This window comes from Caretta caretta, chromosome 1, assembly GCF_965140235.1.
Source record: "Caretta caretta isolate rCarCar2 chromosome 1, rCarCar1.hap1, whole genome shotgun sequence".
In the NCBI taxonomy this organism is placed as follows: Eukaryota; Metazoa; Chordata; order Testudines; family Cheloniidae; genus Caretta; species Caretta caretta.
The window spans coordinates 56,312,430-56,335,320 of record NC_134206.1 but is presented as its reverse complement, the minus strand read 5'-3'; the positions used below and the strand labels follow the sequence as shown (position 1 = coordinate 56,335,320).

At 41.4% G+C, this 22,891-nt stretch overlaps 1 protein-coding gene across 7 annotated transcripts in view; it reads right to left on the bottom strand.

The window, feature by feature from the left end:
- Window positions 1-22,891, bottom strand: part of ATP7B (ATPase copper transporting beta) — a 78,259-nt gene that overhangs the window by 21,224 nt on the left and 34,144 nt on the right. For 6 of the 7 annotated variants that reach the window (XM_075128263.1, XM_048848826.2, XM_048848848.2 and 3 more), the window contains 9 exons: window positions 21,510-22,752; window positions 17,085-17,354; window positions 16,157-16,320; window positions 15,110-15,271; window positions 8,699-8,775; window positions 3,889-4,063; window positions 2,426-2,659; window positions 2,003-2,094; window positions 1,734-1,861 (listed from right to left, as the gene is read on the bottom strand). In XM_075128263.1, coding sequence (XP_074984364.1) covers window positions 1,734-1,861; window positions 2,003-2,094; window positions 2,426-2,659; window positions 3,889-4,063; window positions 8,699-8,775; window positions 15,110-15,271; window positions 16,157-16,320; window positions 17,085-17,354; window positions 21,510-22,743 — 2,536 coding nt within the window. In that variant the 5' untranslated portion in view covers window positions 22,744-22,752. The remainder of the gene's footprint in view (window positions 1-1,733; window positions 1,862-2,002; window positions 2,095-2,425; window positions 2,660-3,888; window positions 4,064-8,698; window positions 8,776-15,109; window positions 15,272-16,156; window positions 16,321-17,084; window positions 17,355-21,509; window positions 22,753-22,891) is intronic. The other variant, XM_048848840.2, reaches the window with a different exon arrangement.

The window sequence follows — 22,891 nt, the reverse complement described above, 5'->3', positions numbered from 1 at the left end:
CTGATCCAAAGCCCACAGAGGTCACCCCATTCACTCCAACAGGTTTGGATCAGACACCACGGCAGAACCTACAGGCTGTTTGGCTAGCAGTTATTGAGTCTGAAGGTTATTGATGCCAGCGCTAGCCCACTGGGGGTCCTAATCAGGAATATTTCTCTCCCCCACCCAACTAATAATTAATAGGGAGCCCCCTTGAGCTGCTCAAGGGCCCTAAGCAGTTGCTTATTCTGTTTATGCCTACCACCGGCTCTGCCTATTGTTTATTTTTAGAGCCTTGAATGGACGTGTCCCAGCGTATCCAAATGACCTCTGATCCCTGCCACTCAAAGATCAGAATCAGCTAGTTCAATGTGCCTCAGTTGCAACCTTGAGACAAATGAGCTAGACTAGTAAGGTTGTTTTTTAATTATGTATCTCAGCCAGGGAATTCACCATTTATCACATTACTAGTCAGTCTGCTCAGGCTCAGTCGACAGTCGGAACGAGGTGGAACAATACTGTAACAAGGCCATGACCACCTAGGACATCACAATGCTGCACTGCCTGGCCACTAAGAACATCATGAGGTTAGTGGGGAGGGAATTAATATTTTCATGTTCCAAAATTGCATTACAGTGAGTTAAAGGAGAATCCGCTTTAGCCATACTCCTCTGAGCACAGGGCCTGAGACTCTTCCTGGCCCTTGTACAAAATACACACGGGGGGAAAGGGAAGGGTCCTTGATCTTTTTCACTCCTTCTCTTCTGTGCACCCCCACAAAGGCCAAGGACAAACTGACTCAATACATGCAGATACCTTAGGAGAACTTCTTTTGGCATCTATGTCAGAGAGCAAGCGGTCTAGCCCCTTCCCTTCCAGAGACTAGAGAAACTGCCACCTTTGCAAAGTTCCCATGTGCACACTGTGACAAGCGCTAGTACACTGGGAGCCAATCTGTATTTCCTTAGTCATATTTTTTTCTACACACGAGGTTAATGATGTGGCTGGTTCTCAAAATGAGAAAATTTCACCCACCCCTCCAAAAATCACATCAACCCAAAGCAAGCAACCAAATGAACAGTTAAGGTTTATAGTTCCTTTAAAGGATTTATAATGGCAGGAACCAGGTTAAAAAAATAATATATCTATATCTATGTCTCTGTCTCAACATCACAGTTTCCCATGTGGAAATATCATGAAGTAGAAAAAATTCTGATGAGCATAGCAAATGTTAGAAGATAATGCTCTCCTTCTATCCTGCTCCCTTGATGAATGCCTGGGGTTGTCCTTCTCAAGTCCGTGCATTCACTTCCTGATGGATTTGAGATATTGTCTATTTACAGTTTATTAGTTAGTTTTAAAAATGCACCATTTTTGCAAATATTCTTCCAGAGAAAACTCCCTCCAGGTCCCCAGCACCTTTTAGGTCTAAGACAACCGTGCCTAAAGCCCCTCAGTCCTGAAGTCCATGCGACACTGCTGTTAGCTGATCAACAGAAGTCATGATGATCAGAATTAGACAGAGGCATCTAATCCAGATCCAGTCTTCCCCAAAGTCCGGTGTAACCAGATATCAGGGTTTGAATCAGCCTGGTATAAAGGCCAGTCCCATAAAGTAGTCTGAATCTGTATCAGAACTTTCCCAAAGCTAAGAGGAGTGGATGAAGAGGAGAATGAATACAGGGAACAAGTGTGACCAGTTTAAGAAGGAGATCCAGCAGCCAGCTAGCTTTGCTAAGCATAAAGAAAATTACCAGTAATGAGAGATTCATCTGCCATAGAGCTGCCTTCAATGACTTTTCCATCAACTGGGAACTTCCCACCAGGGACAACTTTTACAATGTCACCCCGCTGAACCAGTTCAACAGCCACCTGCTCCTCCCTGTAAGAAGCACCCAATTATGAGAGATGAACAATTTGATCCATCCCGTTAATAGGAACAAAAATGCTTTTACCATTAAATGCATCAGATCTAGTCAGCCCATCCCAGCAGGCTGAAGGGCTTTGGGTGAATAATATATACCTGATGACGGAGTGGTCAGGTCCAAGAGTCACTATGGTAGCTTCAGTAGCTTGGAGAGACATTAGTTTAGCAAGTGCTTCTGATGTTTTACTCTATGCAAACAACATAAATAAAGATAAATGCTTGAGAAGTTGGTCCAATAAAAGGTATTACCTCACCCATCATGTGTCTCACATTTTAAGTAGACATGCACGGGGGCTGGACTTGATGACCTCTCAAGATCCCTTCCAGACCCACAGTTCTATGATCCTGTGTGTGCAGTTAACATAGCAACCCACCAGGCTCTCATCAAACTGCAGCGTACGCCACACTGCACGCCAGAAACACTCCTACCAAAATACATGTAAGCAGTTTCTGTTCATAGAGATGCCATATTATTTTCTTCATTACTGTTCATAAGTGCTTAACGTGTAGACTAGTTACCTTTGCTATGTGTTCCAACCATCTCCCAAGAGAAATGAATACGAACAACATAGGTGGTGTGTCAAAGAACGTGACGGGGCTTTCCTCTGCTTTTTCAGCTATAGCCACCACCAAGATCACACAAGAGTATATATAAGCAATAGTTGTGGCCAGCACAATCAGTACATCCATATTGGCTGTTTTGTGCTTCAGTGATTTGTAAGCTTGGACATAAAAGTACCATCCACCGAGGAACTGTCAGTGAAAGTATATACAAATGCCTATTAATCACAGCAGTGAAAGCAGGGCATGTACAGTACAGATTATAGCAAAGAGCTGTAAATAGTGAGGCTGACGTTAATGAGCCTGATTCTTAGCTCACACTAATTTAACCATGGTCTAACTTCAATGGAATTGTCTTACAATGTAAAACCCCTGGGGACAGAGATGGTCTTTTTGTTCTCTTTGTGCAACACTTCACACAATGGGGTCCCCTGTCTATGACTGGGCCCCCTACCTGCTACTGCAATACAAATGAAAAATAATGGAGTTACTCCTGATTTACATCAGTGTGTGTAAGAGAGAATTAGGTCCATTAAATAGAAATGTTCTAAATAGTTAGATGTAGTCATGTCATAGCAGGACTGTGAGGAAATGCTTTTAAAGCCTCATTGCAACAGAACAGGAATGCAGCAAGAAAAAAGTAACCTAAGTTCACTGCTACCCCACCCACCCATCGCTTCTGTCTCACTCTTATCTTACCCACTTTTCACTTCTTGATCCCCACCCCTCTGTGCTCCTTTCCCCCTCTCACTGCTCTGTGTTGTAGACATCCCTCCTTTATCCTCTCACATTAACTGCTGCAGTCTCAACCACCCTGTGAGGTTAGTAGGTCAGTATTATTATCCTTTTATTACAGTGTAGGGGAAAATGGAGGCATAAAGATTAAGTGACTTGCCCAAGGTCACAGTCAGTGACCAAATCAAGAGTTGAACTCACGACCTTAACTCTTCTATCATAATGTTCACCCCAGCATGCCACCCCTTTATTTTCTCTCTTCACCTGTCATGTCATGCCTGGTTAGATTGAATTCTTTGGGGAGAGGATACCATCTTATCTATCTAAAAAGATAACTAACACAACTTGGGTGCCATATTACATATATATAATAAAATATACAGAATAAGATGGTACCCTCTCCCCAAACAATCTAACCAGGCATGACATGACAGGTGAAGAGAGAAAATAAAGGGGTGACATGCGGGGGTGAACATTATGATAGAAGAGTTAAGGTCCTGAGTTCAACTCTTGATTTGGTCACTGACTCACTTATATATAGGGCCACTTTATCCTATATATCCTGAATTTACAGGGGGGTGGATGCAATCCAATACGGCTTTCCAGTCTAATTTTTTGTATTAAATCAGATTAAGTAAGGGGACATTGAAAGGAAAGAAAATACCCAAGAAATACCATTTACATACCTGAACTAAAGTGCACAGGACAAAGAAGAGAAGATTTAAAATAGATAATCCAGGAATTAGATTTCGTTCCAGCACCATACTGCCATGCTGTTGGCCAGCAGGTATTAGCATATATATCATTAAGATCAAGACAGGGATTCCAAACACTAGGCTGCACAGGAAAGATTTCCTCCATCTGAAAAGTAGAAGTAGTGAATCCATGGTATTAGAGTACACTTTGGTAGTACTGGGGCCCAAATACTGCACATGTACAGCTCCCTGGCTGAGCTGAGCGCATTCAGCCCTCGGCAAAACTGGCTCCAAGTCATTACTTCTTTCCAGTGCTTAAACACTTTGGCTTAAGAAGTTCCTTTGCTATCTGCATGTTTCAGATACATAACTCTCTACAAGTAAAAACTGCAAGGTAATCCAAATGCGTATAAAAGAGTAGATTCATAGATATTTAGGTCAGAAGGGATCATTATGATCTAGTCTGACCTCCTGCACAACGCAGGCCACAGAATTTCACCCACCACTCCTGCAAAAAACCTCTCACCTATGTCTGTGCTATTGAAGTCCTCAAATCGTGGTTTAAAGACTTCAAGGAGCAGAGAATCCTCCAGCAAGTGACCCGTGCCCCATGCTACAGAGGAAGGCAAAAAACCTCCAGGGCCTCTTCCAATATGCCCTGGAGGAAAATTCCTTCCTGACCCCAAATATGGCGATCAGCTAAACCCTGAGCATATGGGCAAGATTCATCAGTCAGATACCACAGAAAATTCTTTCCTGGTTAACTCAGATCCCAACCCATCTAATATCCCGTCACAGGCCATTGGGCCTATTTACCATGAATAGTTAATTACCAAAACCCATGTTATCCCATCATACCATCTCCTCCATAAACTTATCGAGTTTAATTTTAAAGCCAGATAGATCTTTTGCCCCCACTGCTTCCCTTGGAAGGCTGTTCCAAAATGTCACTCCTCTGATGGTTAGAAACCTCTGTCTAGTTTCTAGTCTAAATTTCCTGGTGGCCAGTTTATATCCATTTGTTCTTGTGTCCACATTGGTACTGAGCTTAAATAATTCCTCTCCCTCTCCGGTATTTATCCCTCTGATACATTTATAGAGAGCAATCATATCTCCCCTCAACCTTCTTTTAGTTAGGCTAAACAAGCCAAGCTCCTTGAGTCTCCTTTCATAAGACAAGTTTTCCATTCCTTGGATCATCCTAGTAGCCCTTCTCTGTACCTGTTCCAGTTTGAATTCATCCTTCTTAAACATGGGAGACCAGAACTGCACACAGTATTCCAGGTGAGGTCTCACCAGTGCCTTCTATAACGGTACTAAAACCTCCTTATCCCTACTGGAAATACCTCTCCTGATGCATCCCAAGACCGCATTAGCTTTTTTCATGGCCATATCACATTGGCGGCTCAGTCATCCTATGATCAACCAATACTCCAAGGTCCTTCTCCTCCTCCGTTACTTCTAATTGATGCGTCCCCAGCTTATAACTAAAATTCTTGTTATTAATCCCTAAATGCATGACCTTACACTTCTCACTATTAAATTTCATCCTATTACTATTACTCCAGTTTACAAGGTCATCCAGATCCTCCTGTATGATATCCCTGTCCTTCTCTAAATTGGTAATACCTCCCAGCTTTGTATCATCTGCAAACTTTATTAGCACACTCCCACTTTTTATGCCGAGGTCAGTAATAAAAAGATTAAATAAGACTGGTCCCAAAACCGATCCTTGAGGAACTCCACTGGTAACCTCCCTCCAGCCTGACAGTTCACCTTTCAGTAGGCCCGTTGTAGTCTCCCCTTTAACCAATTCCTTATCCACCTTTCAATTTTCCTATTGATCCCCATCTTATCCAATTTAACTAATAATTCCCCATGTGGCACGCTATCAAATGCCTTACTGAAATCTAGGTAAATTAGATCCACTGCCTTTCCTTTGTCTAAAAAATCTGTTAGTTTCTCAAAGAAGGAGATCAGGTTGGTTTGGCACGATCTACCTTTTGTAAAACCATGTTGTATTTTGTCCCATTTACCATTGACTTCAATGTCCTTAACTACCTTCTCCTTCAAAATTTTTTTCCAAGGCCTTGCATACTACAGATGTCAAACTAACAGGCCTATAGTTATCCGGATCACTTTTTTTCCCCCTTTCTTAAAAATAGGAACTATATTAACAATTCTCCAATCATACGGTACAACCCCTGAGTTTACAGATTCATTAAAAATTCTTGCTAATGGGCTTGCAATTTCATGTGCCAATTCCTTTAATATTCTTGGATGAAGATTATCTGATTTAGTCCCATTAAGCTGTTTAAGTTTCTCTTCTACCTCAGATATGGTAATGTCTACCTCCATATCCTCATTCCCATTTGTCATGCTACCATTATCCCTAAGATCCTCTTTAGTCTTATTAAAGACTGAGGCAAAGTATTTGTTCAGAGATTGGGCCATGCCTAGATTATCCTTGACTTCCACTCCATCCTCAGTGTTTAGCAGTCCCACTTCTTCTTTCTTTGTTTTCTTCTTATTATTTATATGGCTATAGAACCTTGAACTATTGGTTTTAATTCCCTTTGCAAGGTCCAACTCTATTTGACTTTTAGCCTGCCTCACTTTAACCCTACATGTTCTGACCTCAATAAGGTAGCTTTCCTTGCTGATCCCTCCCTTCTTCCACTCCCTGTATGCTTTCTGCTTTTTCTTAAATCACCTCTCTGAGATGCTTGCTCATCCAGCTTGGTCTACGACTCCTGCCTATGAAGTTTTTCCCCTTTCTTGGGATGCAGGCTTCTGATAGCTTCTGCAGCTTTGATTTAAAATAATCTCAGGCCTCCTCTACCTTTAGATCCATAAATTCTTCAGTCCAATCCACTTCCCTAACTAATTTCCTTAATTTTTGAAAGTCAGCCCTTTTGAAATCAAAAACCCTAGTTGCAGATTTATTTTTGTTAATCCTTCCGTTCAGTTTGAACTGAATTAGCTCATGACCACTTGAGCCAAGACTACCCCCTACAACCATTTCTTCTATGAGGTCCTCACTACTCACCAAAACCAAATCTAAAATGGCATCCCCTCTTGTTGATTCAGCAACTGCTTGCTGAAGGAATCCATCAGCTATCACATCTAGGAAAATCTGAGCCCTATTATTATTACTAGCACTTGTCCTCCAGTCTATATCTGGGAAGTTAAAGTCTCCCATGATCACACAGTTTCCATTAGTATTTACTTTATTAAAAACATTAAAAAGGACTCTATCCATATCCAAATTAGATCCCGGCGGTCTACAGCACACCCCAAGCACTATCCCAGGGGACAGAGTAACAGCCGTGTTAGTCTGTATTCGCAAAAAGAAAAGGATTACTTGTGGCACCATGGTTAGTCTCTAAGGTGCCACAAGTACTCCTTTTCTTTATCCCAGGGGAGGCTCTAATAGTTTTCTTCCCCAATGTAATTTTTGCCCAGACGGACTCTGTCTTATCCATTTCATCGCTTCTTATTTCTTTACATTCCACCTCATCACTGATATACAATGCTACTCCACCATCTTTACCTTTATTTCGGTTTTTCCTAAACAGCACATACCCTTCAATACCTGTAGTCCAGTCATGACTACTATTCCACCATGTTTCTGTTATCCCTATAATATCTGGTTTCACTTCCCGCACCAGTAGCTCTAGTTCCTCCATTTTGTTACCTAGGCTCCTCGCATTGGTGTACAAACATCTTAAATTTTTGCTGTTTGGCCTCACTCACATTCTGTACCCTATTAGGCACGCTCATTCTACAGCCAGTATGACCTATTAGACTGGTATCTACACAGCCCTTCCTCCTACCCACGGCTGTATCCCCCGATCACATAGACCTGCCTTTTCCTGGTGACGGTGCTGTTCTCCAGTCTATCCCCTGTTCCCTCTGGCTGCAAGTTCTTTCCATTCCTATTCTCCCTTGTAATCCTCTTCAACCCATCCTGTATCCTCCTGGGGCTCATATTTGGTGTAGTCTCCATTAACTCTTCCCCTTTTCCTATAGGACCAGCCGCTCTTCTCTTCTTCCTTGCCCTTCCATCTTCAGTGATTACCTGCTGAGCCCCTTCTTCATTTTCCAACTCTGCAAACCTATTCTTGAGCTCTATTTCGCCTTCACTAGCCCATCTTTTCCTCTGCCTGGTTCTTTTAGTCACATGCTTCCACTGACCACTTTCCTCACCCAGTCTCCCCTCAGAATTCCCCAGTCCTGCTTCCATCTGCAAGTCTGAGCTTTTCCCTTCAGATACCTCATGCCTTTGCTCCAAACTCTGCTCAAACCCTTTCCTAAACTCAACCAGACTTTCCACCTGCATCTCCAAACCTCGGATCTTTTCCTCCATCAGCTCTATCAGATGGCATTTAATGCAGACAAAACTCTTACGAGGTACCCCCTCCAGGATCATGTACATATCGCAGCTTCCACATCCAGTCATCCTCATTGTGTCTTCCACTACATGGATCATTCCCACTGCTGCCTCTGTATCTATCATAGCCTTCCCACCTAAATCCTGTTAATCTAGGAAACACAAACCACACCCAAACACCACCACCCACAGCAAAAACAAACCCCCAACAAGCACCACAAGACAAACTCCCCTTTTGAACTCCCACTCAAACTCCCGTTTACAGCTCTGTTGAGTAATTGAACTGAACAGCAAATGACTACGTACATGCATATTAAATATGCCTTGCACAAATATAAACCAGATTAACTGTTGAGCAGATTACGGTCACACTTGTAGAGGCCCTCTCTTTGTGAAAGTCATACTTACTGTTTTATTTCCTTTTTGTGATCCAAGTTATGAGCATTAGGGTCTCTCTTGGCCAAGGAAGCATGAAAACCAATTCCCTTTTTATTAAAAAAACAAGACAAAAAGAGTTTGGTTAATTGAGATTTATTATGTACAACAGATGAAAACTTCATCTAAAAGGATAAATTTAAAATCAGAAACGTCAGAACAGGGGACTGTTCCACGCTTTGGTGAATGCCTCCTTATTTATTTATAGTGCCTGCCAAAGTGAGAGGAGTTCAGATAATGCCGATGATGATGGAGTAGAAGGCAGAACATGGATGGTAAGGTACCTCTATTATGACACACATCCACAGTCATAAGAAATCAAACATCCTGAGTTTAACAGTGGACGCAGCTGGGATTCTGAAGGACTGATATTCCCCCTCAAACTTCACTGAGGAAATGTTTAAAACAAATACAGCAGAACCTCAGTTATGAACACCAGAGTTACAAATTGACCAGTCAACCACACACCTCATTTGGAACCAGAAATACACAATAAGGTAGCAGAAGAGACTGCAAAAAAAACAAAACAAAACACCACAAACACGCAAATACAGCACAGTAGTCTTAAATGTAAACCACTAAAAAATAAAGGGAAAGCGGCTTTTTTCTTCTGCATAGTAAAGTTTCTAAGCCGTATTAAGTCAATATTCAGTCGTAAACTTTTGAAAGAACCACCATAACGTTTTGTGCAGAGTTATGAACAACCTCCATTCCTGAGGTGCTCGTAACTCTGAGGTTCTACTGTTCACAAAATAAAAATACCATATGGAGGGTGAGACATCATTAAATCTGGTAGGCCTGTGAACCTGGAATGCTGTGTGCAGTTCTAGTCTCCCAAGTTTAAGAAGGATTAATTCAAACTGGAACAGGTACAGAGAAGGGCTACTAGGATGATCCGAGGAATGGAAAATTTATCTTATGAAAGGAGATTCAAGGAGCTTGGCTTGTTTAGCCTAAGCTAAAGAAGGTTGAGGGGAGATATGATTGCTCTCTATAAATATATCAGAGGGATAAATACCGGAGAGGGAGAGGAATTATTTAAACTCAGTACTAATGTGGACACAAGAACAAATGGACATAAACTGGCCATCGGGAAGTTTAGACTTGAAATTAGACGAAGGTTTGTAACCATCAGAGGAGTGAAGTTCTGGAATAGCCTTCCAAGGGAAGTAGTGGGGGCAAAAGACCTATCTGGCTTCAAGATTAAACTCGATAAGTTTATGGAGAAGATGGTATGATGGGATAAACATGATTCTGGCAATTAATTGATCTTTAACTATTCATGGTAAATAGGCCCAATGGCCTGTGATGGGATGTTAAATGGGGTGGGATCTGAGTTACTACAGAGAATTCTTTCCTGGGTATCTGGCTGATGAGTCTTGCCCATATGCGCAGGATTCAGCTGATCGCCATATTTGGGGTCAGGAAGGAATTTTCCTCCAGGGCAGATTGGAAGAGGCCCTGGGGGTTTTTCGCTTTCCTCTGTAGCATGAGGCACGGGTCACTTGTTGGAGGATTCTCTGCACCTTGAAGTCTTGAAACCATGATTTGAGGATTTCAATAGCTCAGATATAGGTGAGAGGTTTATCACAGGAGTGGGTGGGTGAGATTCTGTGGCCTGCGTTGTGCAGGAGGTCGGACTAGATGATCATAATGGTCCCTTCTGACCTTAATATCTATGAATCTATAAACCTTGATAGGATCTCCTTAACGGTACAGTACTGCAGGTGTTGGATCATATTAAAGAAGTTCTGTATTAAAATCACAAACGAGTTTGATTCCCTATAGTTTAAATTCCAGGGTATTACTAATTAAGAGGTCTCTTGGTTTTTGGTACTGTTTCTCTCCCTCTATGTGTGAAACTTGATGCTAATTGCGTTAGTACCTTCTAAGACAGTCTGTTCTCAAAGCAATTCACACAGAGAGAGACTCAAAGCAATACTCTGTAACAACAGAAACAGCACCCAGAGACTCCCCGCCCTTTTGTTGTATTAACAATTGTGATTAAAATAGAGATAGAGGATGTATGTGGATGGATGCTTGGTGTGGATAATAACTGAATGATCAGCGAGGTGCCAGTCTAAGAATCCAGTGTCCATCGGCTGAAGAAGGCGTCAAGTGGAAATAACCAGAGGACCCCCAGAGGGCAGACTGGAATCCACCCAACAGCCTCAAGAATGGGAGAACCAAAGAACAAGATAACATCTGGCAGCACGGAGCCATCAGGAATGTGCTATTTGCTGATTGATTCAGCAACAGCATGATGAAGCAATTCCCATAGACTGGCATAGGAAGAAATTCCTATAAAAATGGACTCTAGAAAGTGAGAACTTTGGGGTCTGATTCTGCAAACCAACTTCCAGAAGCATCAGATGTGCATCTGACGAGGCCCTGCTCCCTCCTCATGTCCAGGCCACCTGGCTAGTGGCTTGGCATGAGCAACTCTAAGGCTGGTAACTATGATAACCTTGCAGAACCTCTGTGTGTGTGTGTGTGTGTGTGTGTGTGTGTGTGTGTGTGTGTGTGTGTGTGTGTGTGTGTGTGTGTGTGTGTGTGTGTGTGTGAGAGAGAGAGAGAATGAATGTGTGAATAAATATGAGATTGAATGGAATGTTATAGCTATAACTAACTGCTTACTATGATTCTTTCTGTAGTCACAATAAATGTGGTATTTTGCCTTTTTTTCCCTTTAATAAGATCCTGCTGGTTTTTATTTTATTGGTATAACACAGGTATACGTCAAGCCACCATAGAAAGCAGCAAGAACCAGTAGTGAACAGCAGCATGGCAGGAGCCAAAACAACAAACTAATTAGAATGGGACTGCCTTTCCATGTGCTTCTATACCGTGCCCAGCACAATGGGGCCCCAAATCTGACTGGAACTTTGCAGGGCTACTGGAATATAAACAACACCACTGTTAGCACAGGTACATTTATACTTGATAACTGGAATTATCTGAAAGGCCAGTGGTAGGATTTGCTTTACAGAACCACCAGCACCACCTTACAACTTAGTGTACCATTATCAGTAACTCCCACCATTTACTTGACAACTCACTGTAAGGCTGTACCAATTCTGCAGTTTGGAAACACTCTCTGAAGGAATATCCTAGAGCACAAAATGAATTAACTGATTTTGGTACAATCTGTTTCCCTGTCATAGTACAGTAAGTCCTCACTTAACATTGTAGTTATGTTCCTGAAAAATGCGACGAGTGAAATGATGTTAAGCGAATCCAATTTCCCCGTAACAATTAATGTAAATGGGGGGGGGGGGTTAGGTTCCAAGGAAATTTTTTTTTTTGGCCAGACGAAAGACTATATATATTTCTATATACACACAGTATAAGTTTTAAACAAAACAATTTAATACTGTACACAGGAATGATGATTGTGAAGCTTGGTTGAGGTGGTGAAGTCAGAGGGTGGGACACTTCCCAGGGAGTGCCTTACTGCTAAATGATGAACTAGCAACTGGCTGAGCCCTCAAGGGGTTTACTCGTTGTTAATGTAGCCTCACACGCTACAAGGCAGCAGGAATAGAGGGAGGGGAGACAGCATGGCAGACAGAGACACACACCGTGAGTGTGAGAGAGATGCGCATTTCCCCTTTAAGTAGGCTGACCCACTCTTAAGTGCACTGCCTTGTTGAGTTAATCAGGAAGCTGAGACCGCAGCAGCTGCTGCCAGGAAGCTTCCTCCATCCTGAGCCCTGTCATGTGACCCCCTGCTCTATGGAGATGGGGTAAGTGGGGTGCAGGAGCAAGGGGGAGGGGGATACCCTGACATTAGCCCCGCTCTTCTCCCTCCCCCACCCCAACCAGCAAGCAGGAGGCTCGGGGAGCAGCTCCAAGGCAGAGGGCAGGAGCAGCACATGGCAGTGGAGGGAGGGACAGCTGAACTGCCAGCAGTTGACAGCCTGCTGGGCGGCTGCTGCAAAGGGAACTTAGGGGAGCAGGGAGCTGATAGGGGGGCTGCCGGTCCACCCTGGTTCCAAGCCCCCACCAGCTAGCTCCACAGGGCTGCTCTTCCTGCAAGCAGTGGACAAAGCAGGCAGCTTTGCACAACTTTAAATGAGCATGTTCCCTAACTCATAGACATTAAGGTCAGAAGGGACCATTATGATCTGATCAGCAACGTAACAAAACAACGTTAACCGGGACAACTTTAAAGAGAGGAGTTACTGTACTCTCTGCCATACTGTTCACACAGAAAAATTACACTCCCTCCTGCCCCTCCTGAAGAGAATTAAAAGCATCCCTAGCAAAACTGGCATGATGATACTTCACTATGTAACAGATTTTATGGATGTAGTGGTTACTGCCGAGTTGGTATTATTTTCTTTAGAGGCATATTACAAGGTGTTTTGCTTTTAAGAGTCTGCTCTGAACATCTATTGTGCGTCTCACTGATTATTCTGAACCACCATGGGAATCAATTCCAATCAAAATTGAGGTACAATAGAACCTCAGAATGGAGGTTGTTCGTGTGACACTCTGTACTCAAAGTAGCACCCTGGAATCCCCATATTCACCACCATCATATAATTATGATATGTTTTGTATAAAGTATGCCTTGTGAGGTATGATTTTAAAAGTCTTGATCTGTTGAACACTAATATCCCATTGGATTGTATGTGTTATCATTATATGTGAGGTTATGAAGTATTTCAGTAACACATACAGCAATATGTTGTGAGGATGGGAACACCCACAACCAGCCTTTCAGGTACTACAACAGAGTAGCCAGACAGCGTCAACAGCTCATCAACATCCATCAAGAAAAGAATCCACTATCCTAGAGATTTCCTGGAGAAGGCACATATGCCATGGGGGTGAAGTAATCCACATCATTGCAAAGATATTTTCAGCAAGGTGTGGAAGAAACTATAGAAGAGGGGGAGTGACATCTTTATTTGGCCTTGCTCCCTCCACAACTTAATACCTGGAAACACATCTGGAAGACAAAGACTTTGAACTGGGGAGGGTGGTCCCAGGCCGGGAAAGAGTCCCAGCCTGTGTATTGAGGATATGTGACCTGTTTGTACCCTCTGTCAGGGTGAGACACGGCTTGATTCAAACCCTGTTTAGTTTCTAGAACTCAGACTACGAATTTATTTTTATTTCTTAAGTAACCAACTTTGATCTCTATGCTTGCTACTTATAATCATTTAAAATCTATCTTTCTGTAGTTAATAAATCTATTTTATATTTTATCTAAAACGGTGTTTTGGTTGAAGTGCTTAGGAAATCTCAGCTCAGTTTGCAAAGGCTAGTGTGTGTCCTCTCCACATCACAGAAGAGGCAAACTGGGTAATGAACTTACACTGGCCAGGCTTCTGACCAGGGCAAGACAGTACGGTTCTGGGGTGCAAGGCTGGGGAGGTGGGGGAAACTGGCTGGAGTCTCCCTGTTGATGGTTCATGAGTGGCTGGGAGATCATTCATGTAACTCAGTTGGGTGCGTCCCTGCCTGTGGATGTCTGCGTAAGTGCAGTGCCAGTCAGAGGTTTGTGGCTTGACACAGCATCACAGTGTGAGAGGGACACCCCAGATTGGTGGGACAGAGGGCTCAGCAGTCCCACAGTCCAGGTTGCACCCCAGGAACTCCATCGCAGTTTGTAACTCTGAAATGTTCAGAACTGAACAAAACATTATAGTTGTTCTTTCAAAAGTTTACAACTGAACATTGACTTAATACAGCTTTGAAACTTTACTATGCAGAAGAAAAATGCAGCTTGTAACCATCTTAATTTAAATGAAACGCAGAAACAGTTTCCTTACCTTGTCAAATCTTCTTTTTTAAAACTTTCCCTTAATTTTTTAGTAGTTTACATTTAACACAGTACTGTAATGTATTTGCCTTTTTTCCCCCCCCTTTTGGTCTCTGCTGCGGCCTGACTGTGAACTTCCGGTTCCAGATTAGGTGTATGGTTGACCAGTCAGTTCGTAACTCTGGTGTTTGTGACTCTGAGGGTCTACCGTACGTTTTCAAAGTGGTATTTACCTGGGTTTAGTGCCTTTTTGCTGCAGAGAGGCTCTTAGAGTCTCTAGGTGGCAGTAGAGAGCAATCTGAGGTAACATTCCATTGGACTATCTGCAGTTCAGAGAAGGACCTGGTGCAGTACACTGAGCAGTAATGAGGGGTACATCACATTTTTACGAGCTATTGATACTTTTAAAAAGCACTGAAATCGTTATTGTCTCTGGAGGCTACCCTTTGAAGTATGTAGCCTCCATTGACCATACACTATTGGCTTTGTCACATATGGGAAAGTGTACTTTATCTAAAGCTGCAAAGGTCAGTGAACCTCAGCACTTTTAGTCACTTCCATTTGTTTTAACATCACCTTATATTTATTATTGGTTTGTTTTAATAACTTACCTCAATAATTTGTATAATATCTCGAGGTCCAATGATTTCAGGATCAAACTGGATGTGAGCTTTGCTGGTAGCAAGTGCCACGGAGGCATAGAAGATGCCATTAGTTCTGGTTAGTTTGGATTCAATATTGTGAACACAGGAAGCACAAGTCATCCCCGTAATCTGAAGAACAGAAATGTAAATGCAGTTAGTGATCTCTACAGTTCAGAGAAATCTCTCTCACCACTGCCCCTGAAGTGGGACTGGTGAGGGGAGAGGGAAGCAGAGAAGCAGCCTTTATTTCAGAAGTTGGAAATAGAGCATAGTAGGATTTGGCCCTGTATAAACAATTTGCAAAGTTTATACAGAATTCGAGATCTTTGTATGAAGTTTCAGGTATTATTATTAAAGTCCTGTGCGGATACAAAAATTTGGATCCGCATCCAATCTGCATCTGCAATAATTAACTTGTATCCGACCCACGTTCCATGCGCCACCTTTTACCCTGTCTTACTGTTAGAGCCCTGCATATATACAAAATTTTGGATCCGCATCCTATCCATGATCCACAAATATAGTAAACAATACAACCGCATCAGCAGATATAAAGTGGATATCCACAGATTTGCAGGGCTCTAATTATTATTATGTATTTGATCACCATTATTCTGGCCATAAAGAAAAAGAGTATTAGCAAGTCTGAAGATGTGTTAATGAAGATTTATTGTTTGGGACTTTTCAAAGTTATGCAAAAAGTTTGCACTGCTTGTGAAACTGATAAAAAAATAAGTTTTCACTGGACTCATGAGGAGTGCAGTGTTTTCCTGCCAAGAAAGGTTTCTCTGTGCACTTGGGTAGGTGTTAATATCTCCTTACCGAGTCAAAACATTTTTGCCCCTTTAGAATAATTTTTTTCTTGAGTAGTTAAGAAAAGCAGCAGCAGCAGCACCCAGCACCACAGCTGTTCAAAAACACAACCACTAAAATAGATTCCTTTGCAAAGACACATTCCAGTCAAATTTGTACACGTACCACAAAACCGCTTAGGTTCCTATCCATGATACTCACAATAAGCTCTACATTGCCATCTGTATCAGTATGGTCTTCTATGACTGTAGCATCGAAGCCCAAGTTTTGGATCAGCTGTACTATTTCAAGAGGCTGAATGCTCTCTGGCTTGTATTTTATCTCCGCTTTTCCTGCCATCAGTGCTACTAGCACTGAAACGATACCTGCAATGGGAGCAATTGGGTTATATTAGAAACTTGTACCTTCTTTGAGGAGCACTTAATGCAACTGATAATCAAGGGGCACACCAGTAATATAATGCTTGGACAGTTAATGGCTTTAATCACTCTCCCCACTCTAGTGTTATGCCACAAGCATATTGACAAAATAGGACAAAAACTTCCGTTTCTCAAGATACGTATTCTTTCCTTTAATTTATTCATGCAAATCCCATTAGCATTAGAAGAACATGAGAATCAGATTGGAAGCTCTTTGGGGGAGGTGCTATGTCTTACTATGGGTCTATCCACCAGCTATCCCTACTATCCGGTATATCCCCCAACTGGTATAGTCACTGACAGATTGAATATAGTAGAGTGGCTAGTATCAACATGAGTACATAATTAACTAAATAAGAATATTAATTACACCTACCCTCAAGAATACATTTTAATGTGTATAACAAGAATAGAGCTTTAGGAGACAGAGCACTGGACAGGGGCTCAGGAGACCTGGGTTCAATTCCTGGCTCTGCCACTGCCCTGCTGGGTGACCTTGGGCAAGTCACTTCCCACCTAGTGCCTCAGTTTCCCCAAAGGTAAAGTGGGGATAATGACACTGATCTGTGTAAAGTGCTTTGAGATCTACTGATGTAAAGAGCTATGTAAGAGCTAAGTATTAATTATTATTGACAGAATGCAGTATCCTTCACATCCAGAAGATCCCAAAGTACTTTACAGACCCTCTATAGGAATTTTAAACATCTCACCATCTTCTTTTTGCAGATTTCTTTCAATGTTCGACACACATGATGCACAGGTCATGCCTGTGATCTGCATAAAGCACTTTTCTGTTGTTGCTACACTGGGTGGCTTTGGACTATCAAGGGAAGAATTCTTTGGCTGGACATCAGACATGTAGCCTTGATGAGAGGATTCAGAAACATTTTCTGTTCTCTGGGAAGCTGACTCCCAAGCATTAGGGTGAATTGTAGCGTCCCTGAAAAGAGGCTGATCCATATATTTCCAAGTGGTGGTATCTTGAATAAACACACCATAAACAGAATTAACATTGGTTAACAGATCATGATAAAATGTTTAAAGAAGGAAACTGGAAACACATTTAACAATAGAAACATCCAAGGTTTTTCAAATGACAGGGTGACTCACTACCCTGTGATCTTGGCTTCCTTAGTCACAAGCAACTTGTTACTTTTGGGCAGTCTACCAACACTGCATGACCATTTTGCTTTATTTAGTGGCAATCCATCTTCAATCAGCGAATGATCCCCTTCTATCTGTCTGTTTGCTGATATTAATATCTACCCTGAGGGTGACTTCATGGCAGTTAAAGCATTAGAGAATGCAGCCCAGTTACATGTTCATATTGTCCTCATCTTCTTTCCTTCAGGACTCCAGCTCAGCACCTGATCTCTAACCAGGATTAGAAAACGAGTGCATTTCTCAGCAGGTAATCCAAATGCTACTCCATAAACTGAGCAGCGAGGGCTGGTATAAAAGTGTATAGCCTTGGTCCTGAGAGGTACTGAGCACCCACAAGTCACACTTTAGTCAAGGTCATTGTGAGTACTTAGCATTCCTCAGGATCAGGCCCAGTGGGATCAATTCCTTCCCTTCTCAGGCACTGAGTAGGCCACCTCTGTAGAATACCCAGATGGAGAATCCCCAGCCCCAGCCAGATCCATAGACTAGTTCTCTACACTAAGCCAGGGAGCAGCTGAAGGAGCTGCCCCATTTATCTGGCTTGCAGGCTGCCCAATGGGTACTGGGGAGGAGGGCAGAGATATGCTGGACTGTGGGTGGTGAGCTGAGATTGGGAAGAGGAAGGAACTGATGGATTGAGTGTAGACAGAGTGCTGAATGACTTTACTGCTTATTTCCTTGCTTTTTACAGTTTGTGTTGATGTGGATTTTCAGCCTAGCAACCTTAAATCAAAGGTAACAAAAAAGTCTAGGTGGAAATGAATAATAAGTCTGCTATAAGCTTAAGGTCTCCTCTCTGCCACCTGGCCAGTTTGTTAAAATATCCCTAAAAATCCAGACCAACTTTCTTATCCTCATGTTCTGTTCATGTTACCTTTAAGAGTCTGGGTTATTTTGTGGGTATAGGTGTCTGTGCCACGATTTCTAACTTTTTTTATTTTGCTAAAGGAGTCAAGTTAATAATGCAAAATATTTATAGCTAAAAGCGTTTAAAATACAGACAAAATGGTCTTAAAATATACCATCTACTGTCCCTCAAATACTAAAACACAGTTTTCCCTAATACCCCATTCCTGGTTTTATTTTATTTATTAAATCAAAGTTTAATCAGTTGTTTAATCTACATTCCCAATTCTGAAAGAGCAAGATGACCTTAACAAAAAGGGCACAGTTTGTGGGAAAAATAGTAAAAAGTGTTATCAATTCTTTTTACATAAAATAGTTTAAACTATCCTGCATTTTGTCTCATAGTTGGGTGTATTAACCGATTTTATACCATTAGATTTCTTTTAATTTAGACTCTGTGTATATTATATAGAATAATGCTGAAAAACCAGTATAACACGTGTAAGAGTCTTATCTACAAAACAAAAATAAAATTGAATATATTCATAAGGTAGTTTATCTATAAAATAGTATACAGTTTTCTTTGACTGTATGTGTAATTGTTTTCTGAAAGAGAAGAGGAGGGTGGATGTTGGTGCTGTGCCTGTGGGAAAAGTGTTCTCTGGTACAGAGTATAATTAACGCTTTTACATAGAACAGTTTAAACCAATTCTGTATTTTGTCTAAATGAGGTGTATTAACCAATTTTACATCATTAGATTTCTTTAAAGGTAGGTTGGGTGTATTTTGTATAAAGGAATGCTTAAAAACAAGAATGAATGTGTGTGAAAGTGGGTGACATATAAAACTAGTTTGAATTATACTTACAGTGATTATAAGATAGCCTACAAGTTGGCTTCAATGTACGCTTAATGGTTTTGAACAGTAGGGCAGGGATATGGGAGGTGAATGGTGCTATGTCTCTGTGTGTTCTATGTTTTGCTTTTTTTTTTTTTTTTTGTTAGATTTAACTGTCCTTCAAAAACTTTACAAAATTTAAGAGACTTCTAATACAACTTAAGCCATTATGTAGAAAGAGAAAATTTTATTTCTGGTCCAGAATTCAACAGATATAAGCCTAACTGATAACTTTACATAGTTCTTATAAATCTACAGGCATACTCCTTTTGTTTGGTATTTTAGTTCGAATTTATATTTTAATATGCTGCAATAAATAAAGTGCTGTGTTCATAGTGACTTGGGAAAATATGGAGTAATTAAATATCTATGGATATATCCATAAAGTGGATTCAGAATGTTAAAATGCATCACAAATTTCCTATGATGTGGGATTCCCCAAGAGGCCCCTAGGTTAAAGAATACCTTCTGATTGGTTCAGCCAAGGGAGGTGTGGTTTTGTCTCAAGCTCCCAGAACAGGGGTTTCTGCCATTTGGGCACTACCAATCTGTGGCACGAAATGCTTCTCTCTTCTGTCTGTTTCCTTTCTTGGTGGTTTAAAGTTCTTGGTCATCTCTGAAAGGTGACTATGCCTTTTAGTATGTAACTAGCTCTATAGTTATAGTTTTTCTTTATCACTAATACTTGGGAATATTTGTGCATTTGCTAAACAAAGCTGAACAATATACTAATTGCATATCAAATAATTTCCTCTAAAAATGTGTGTGCATATATATAAAAACACTTCCTTTCTGTGTCAGTAAGCCTGTGCACAATTATTTAATGCCTTTATTTAGAAAAGTACTAACTCCATAAAAAGTTACCATCCTTTCTAAAAGCACACATTAAAACTGTATTTTTCTGTCATTCAGACTTTGCACACCTGTTTACTACACTTTATGCAGAATTGCACTAAATGTATAAAAAAGCAAATTTTCCTCTAAAAATAAAGGGTGTGAAAGCTATATTTATTCATTTAGTTCTAATGCATCCAAAAGATAAATTCAATTTTAAAAATTTAAAAAAAAAAAAAACCTCCTCCCACCCCACCCCAATGGCTGACAGTGCCAAAAATCAACGTGTCCAAAAATAAGACCTAGGAATGGGACAAAGCAGAAAGGGGTGTGGAAACCTGTCAAAATTATATGCTTAGTAAAGCATAGCTTTTTACTATTATTCTTGGTTTTGAAGTTCACCAAGTAAATGAGATTATGCACTATAGCAACATCTTAACCATTAAACACAGGTGCTCAATCCAGCGTACTTGATTTATACATTATACTTCTCCCATTGAACATAGGTGCTGGAACTAGGGGTGCAGGGCGGGCTGTTGCACCCCCCTGGCTTGAAGTAGATTCCATTACATACAGGGTTAACAGTTTGATTCAATGGCTCTCAGCACCCCCACTATAATAATTGTTCCAGCGCCCCGTCATCGAAGTCAATAGTAGTTTTGACATTGACTGACCGGAAGCAGGATTAGACCCTTGGCATAACCATTCTGCAGTTGAGGTACAGAAGATCTACTAAGGATACATCTGCACTGCAGCCTAGAGTGTGATCGGCAGCTTATATAGACATATATGCGCTAACTTTACTCTAGCTGGCTCGCGCAGCCCATATCTTAACTTCAATTTTTAGCTGTACTCTAGCTAGCTTGCTAGCACAAGTACATCTACACCAGCTACTAATCATACCTCCAGCTGCAGTGTGGACGTGCCTTGAAGTGCCAGGCAGCAATTCCAGTTAGGGAAATGGTTGCTTTTAACCATAAGGTATTTTATTAAAATGTTTGTTTCCCATGTATATTATTTATACTCACACCAGCTTGGTGGGTGGAGAGGAGAAGAGTGGAAACCTGTTTCAGTGGAGTGCAGCTTGTATGTTTTCTCAGGTTCTCTGCTATTTAAAAGCCACTACATTACTGGTTAGACTTTTGTCTGAATACCGTAACTTAAAAACAACTCTTTTGCCCAATCACACACTCACTTGAATGTGGAACTAAATAATTTGTCAGGGTGAAATTTTACGGCCTGTATTATACAGGGCAGGCCAGATCATAATGGTCCCTTCTAGCCTTAAAAAACAAACAAAAAACCCAAAACACACCCACACACACCCAACTATCAATTTTAAAAGTAATTGTTTTTACTTTCTCCTAGCTTACTTATAGAAAACATGTAAGTACCTGTGAGAATGGAAGCATCAAATCCCATGTCCTCTATAGCGCCTCTTAGCTCTTCTGAATTAGTTACAGTTGAATTGTAGTGTATGGTTCCAGTCCTTTCAACTAACGAAACTGATATATGTTGTACCCCTTTTCTTTGGGACATTGTGCCTTCTATGGACTGTACACAGGATCCACAGGTCATTCCATCAATACTAAGTACAGTTGTGCTTGTCAGCTGATCCCCAGAGAATGTGCTACGAAGCTGAGGTGATGAAAATGCTGCCTTTGATAAAAGCCCTCCATTATTTGCTTCCACTCCATTAGGGAGGGATACTTTAAAGTTACCAGGTTGAAGGGCCTCAATGGCTTGTTGCAAAGATACTGGGGTAATTACGTTTGGGTTAAATTGCACGACAGCATTTTTATATTCCAATGACACTTTAATACTTTGTACGCCTGGAAGACCGGATATATTTCCTTCAATGTTTTTGACGCAAGACCTGCAATGCATCCCTTCTACTCCCAGCGTCATAGTTGTTGTACTATTCATTTTGCCTACCGCTGGCTTCACATTACTATTGTTCAGGCTGGCTGGAGTTTTCTTTGTGCTTGTAGTCTGCAAGCGTTCTAGATCAATCGTACCAAGCTTTAATGGGGCTAGCTTGCTCTTAATAGTGCTTTCATACCCAATGTTATCTATGTGGTTTTTGAGGTCTTCAGGTTGAATGATGTAAGGCTGGTAAGCAATGACTGCTTCTTGGTTACTGAGGGAGACTTTGATTCTCAACACGCCATGTAGTTTTCCAATCTTTCCTTCAATGGTGTTGACACAAGATTGGCATGTCATACCTTCTACCCGCAGCTTCATTAGTGCTTCTCCCAAGGATGTCGATCTTACAGATAATGGTGTAGTTCTTCCTTCTGCAATGCTGGCATCAAAGCCTATGTCTCCAATTTCCTGGCAAATCTCTTGGGGACCTATTTCTGACTGTATATGTTTTACTACAGCATTGCTCTGCTCAAGGGAGACCTTGGTGCTCACAACGCCCTTCACCTTGGAAATTCTGCCCTCTATCGACTGCACACAAGACTGGCAAGTCATACCCAAAATATTGACCGTGACGGTGCTCATTTGAGGAAGCATATCTTGAGAGGGCATATTTTCAGTGCTCCCTTCGTAGCCGATGTTGTCAAAGGCAAAATTCTGCTTCATGGTTGGTTCCCATACACAACTAGGAGGGGAGCTAGACATAGACAAAGCCTGAAGTGCAAGAAAAAGAAACAAAATAAAACAGATGTAACTTCCGAGTTCTAAAACAGTAACTTTCTATACAGGTGGAAGTGCTGCTAAGTTAACAGATGCCAGTAAAATGCACTGCAAAGTTAATTAAAACATCAAA